This window comes from Triticum aestivum, chromosome 6A, assembly GCF_018294505.1.
Source record: "Triticum aestivum cultivar Chinese Spring chromosome 6A, IWGSC CS RefSeq v2.1, whole genome shotgun sequence".
Lineage (NCBI taxonomy): Eukaryota > Viridiplantae > Streptophyta > Magnoliopsida > Poales > Poaceae > Triticum > Triticum aestivum.
The window spans coordinates 617,525,607-617,527,671 of record NC_057809.1 but is presented as its reverse complement, the minus strand read 5'-3'; the positions used below and the strand labels follow the sequence as shown (position 1 = coordinate 617,527,671).

The 2,065-nt window shown below is 44.1% G+C and overlaps 1 protein-coding gene across 1 annotated transcript in view; it reads right to left on the bottom strand.

Moving 5' to 3' along the window:
- The window catches only part of LOC123129151 (probable disease resistance protein At5g66910), a 9,630-nt gene extending 8,164 nt beyond the window's left edge, over positions 1–1,466 (bottom strand). Inside the window, exon 1 of the mRNA XM_044549370.1 lies at positions 720–1,466. Within this exon, the coding sequence (XP_044405305.1) occupies positions 720–1,397 (678 nt within the window). The 5' untranslated portion in view covers positions 1,398–1,466. The remainder of the gene's footprint in view (positions 1–719) is intronic.
- Between the last annotated feature and the right edge of the window lie 599 nt (positions 1,467–2,065).

Genomic DNA, 2,065 nt, shown 5'->3' with positions numbered 1-2,065 from the left:
AAAAGGAGGAAGAGGAAGGTAATAATGAAGTGCTAACTTTGTCTGTTTGCTTGCTGCCACCCAAAATTTTATATGCTTACTGCTATCTCATGCCATGCATCCATTTATTATATATTGTCAACAAATTCTAAGACATGATAATATAAATAAATTTGTTTGCTAACAACATGACATCTAATTTGCTCACTGGCAGCTTGATTCGTTTTAACGAAGGAGACTTGCAAGTCTAGAAGGAACTGAATGACAATTTGGTTTGTTGCTCAATGCTATGTACTGTGTAATTGACCGAATCGATGGTCTTTTGTTATGGGACTGTAATATATACTGGCTGCACTTCTTTTGTTGTTGGACTGCTATGTGTCTTCCTGTGTCTAATCTTAAGTTTAGTCTCTAAAGTCTGAAGCTATATTATTAGACTGCAATCTCGTGGGCTTGTGGCTGATGGTTTATGAGAATTGTATATTTTTGTTGGTCGTTCTATTGTTATATGTGTTGTGGGTCTCTTAAGGCCAGTTACTATTGCTATAAACTGCTTATATGCCATCAATATAGGGGTGATGCTATCAAAATTTCAAAAAAATTAGTTTTGGTGTTAAAATTTTTGAATTCAAAAAATTTCATTCGAAATTTTCTCGGTATTTCGTGGTAACCGTGGTAACCGCATTTATCCGTCCCCCTCGGTAAAATTGCCTCATTCGGTAACCAAAATCTTGATCCACCCTATATTCTTTCAACTGGAATGAACCTGCGTGCATTAATTTGCTCCTTGCAATCTCTGAGAGCAGATCCCCTGCTATACACATGTTCCCTTGTTTCTGATACATATTATTTACAGTAAATTTCTTGAGGTTCACTGTGATGAGAGGATTGAACCCATCCATTGTCAATTCTCTGCAACTCACCAGGCTTAGACTGCTAAGAGACGTGAGGTTTGAGAGCAGACCCATTGACTGCATGCTTGTATCTTTGTAAATCTCAAGTTCCCTGAGGGAAGTAGGGAAAGGCTTGATGGCATGAGCTCCTCCACCTACTTCGCCCATGGGCCACCGAGAGAACAGGTTCCCCCAACCGTATCCTGTAAATGATTGGAGCATCTTGAGGCCCGAGAGTCCTCCATCCTCCATAGGCAGAAGTTCAAGGCTCTCACAATTTCCGACGGTAAGCTGGGAAAGGGCCGGGAAACACCTCAAAACCTTTGAGAACAATTCTCCAGTAATACATAATTCTTGCATCGTAAGATTGTGAACTGAATGGATGACAACACTCTCATCCAGTTCTGCAGAAAACATGTCTTTGCATTTCTTGAAATGTATACTTCTCAATGACTTTACTTTTTGGAGGTCTGAAAACGAAATGTGTGACACATCCGTAATATGCATAACCTCTACTTTATCCATATTGTCGAAAGCCAAAGCCCTGGTATACCCTTTAATGCTCAATTCCTTACCATCATACAATAGCCTTGACCCACCATTGTGACTGGCGGGAGCAGGACATGCGACGCAATGCAGATGCTGCGACTAGTGCCAGCCGTTGCTATGACCACATGTCGCAAATGCTGGGAACTTCACGACGGTGATGTGACCGACAGGAGCAGGACTTGCGACGCAAGCACATGCCGCGACTAGTGTCAGCTGTTTTTTTTAAAACGAAGGATCACGATGAGCCCGACTTTGAATTAACAAAGACATCAACCGGCCAGGAATTACAACACCACATCAAGCACATCAGCCAAACGATACAAGGGAGCATCCTAGGAAGAAGTGCCAGCTGTTGCTACGACCACATGTCGCAAATGTTGGGAACTTACACGGCGGCGCTGTGACCAACACGATGGTGATGCCGGAACCAATAGTTGGTATTGTTGCAGCCGCCCAGAGCAGGAACTAGACCCAGCAGCAGATAGTGGAGTGACCAAAAGGAGCAGTAGCTACGATGCGGCACAGCTGTTACGACCGGCAGGAACCGAAACTGGAACTAGCAGCGGCCGGTGCAAGCGGCTAGGCTGCAAACGGCGACGACCGGGTGATGTGTTGGGGCGTGGCGGCGACAACCTCATCGCGGA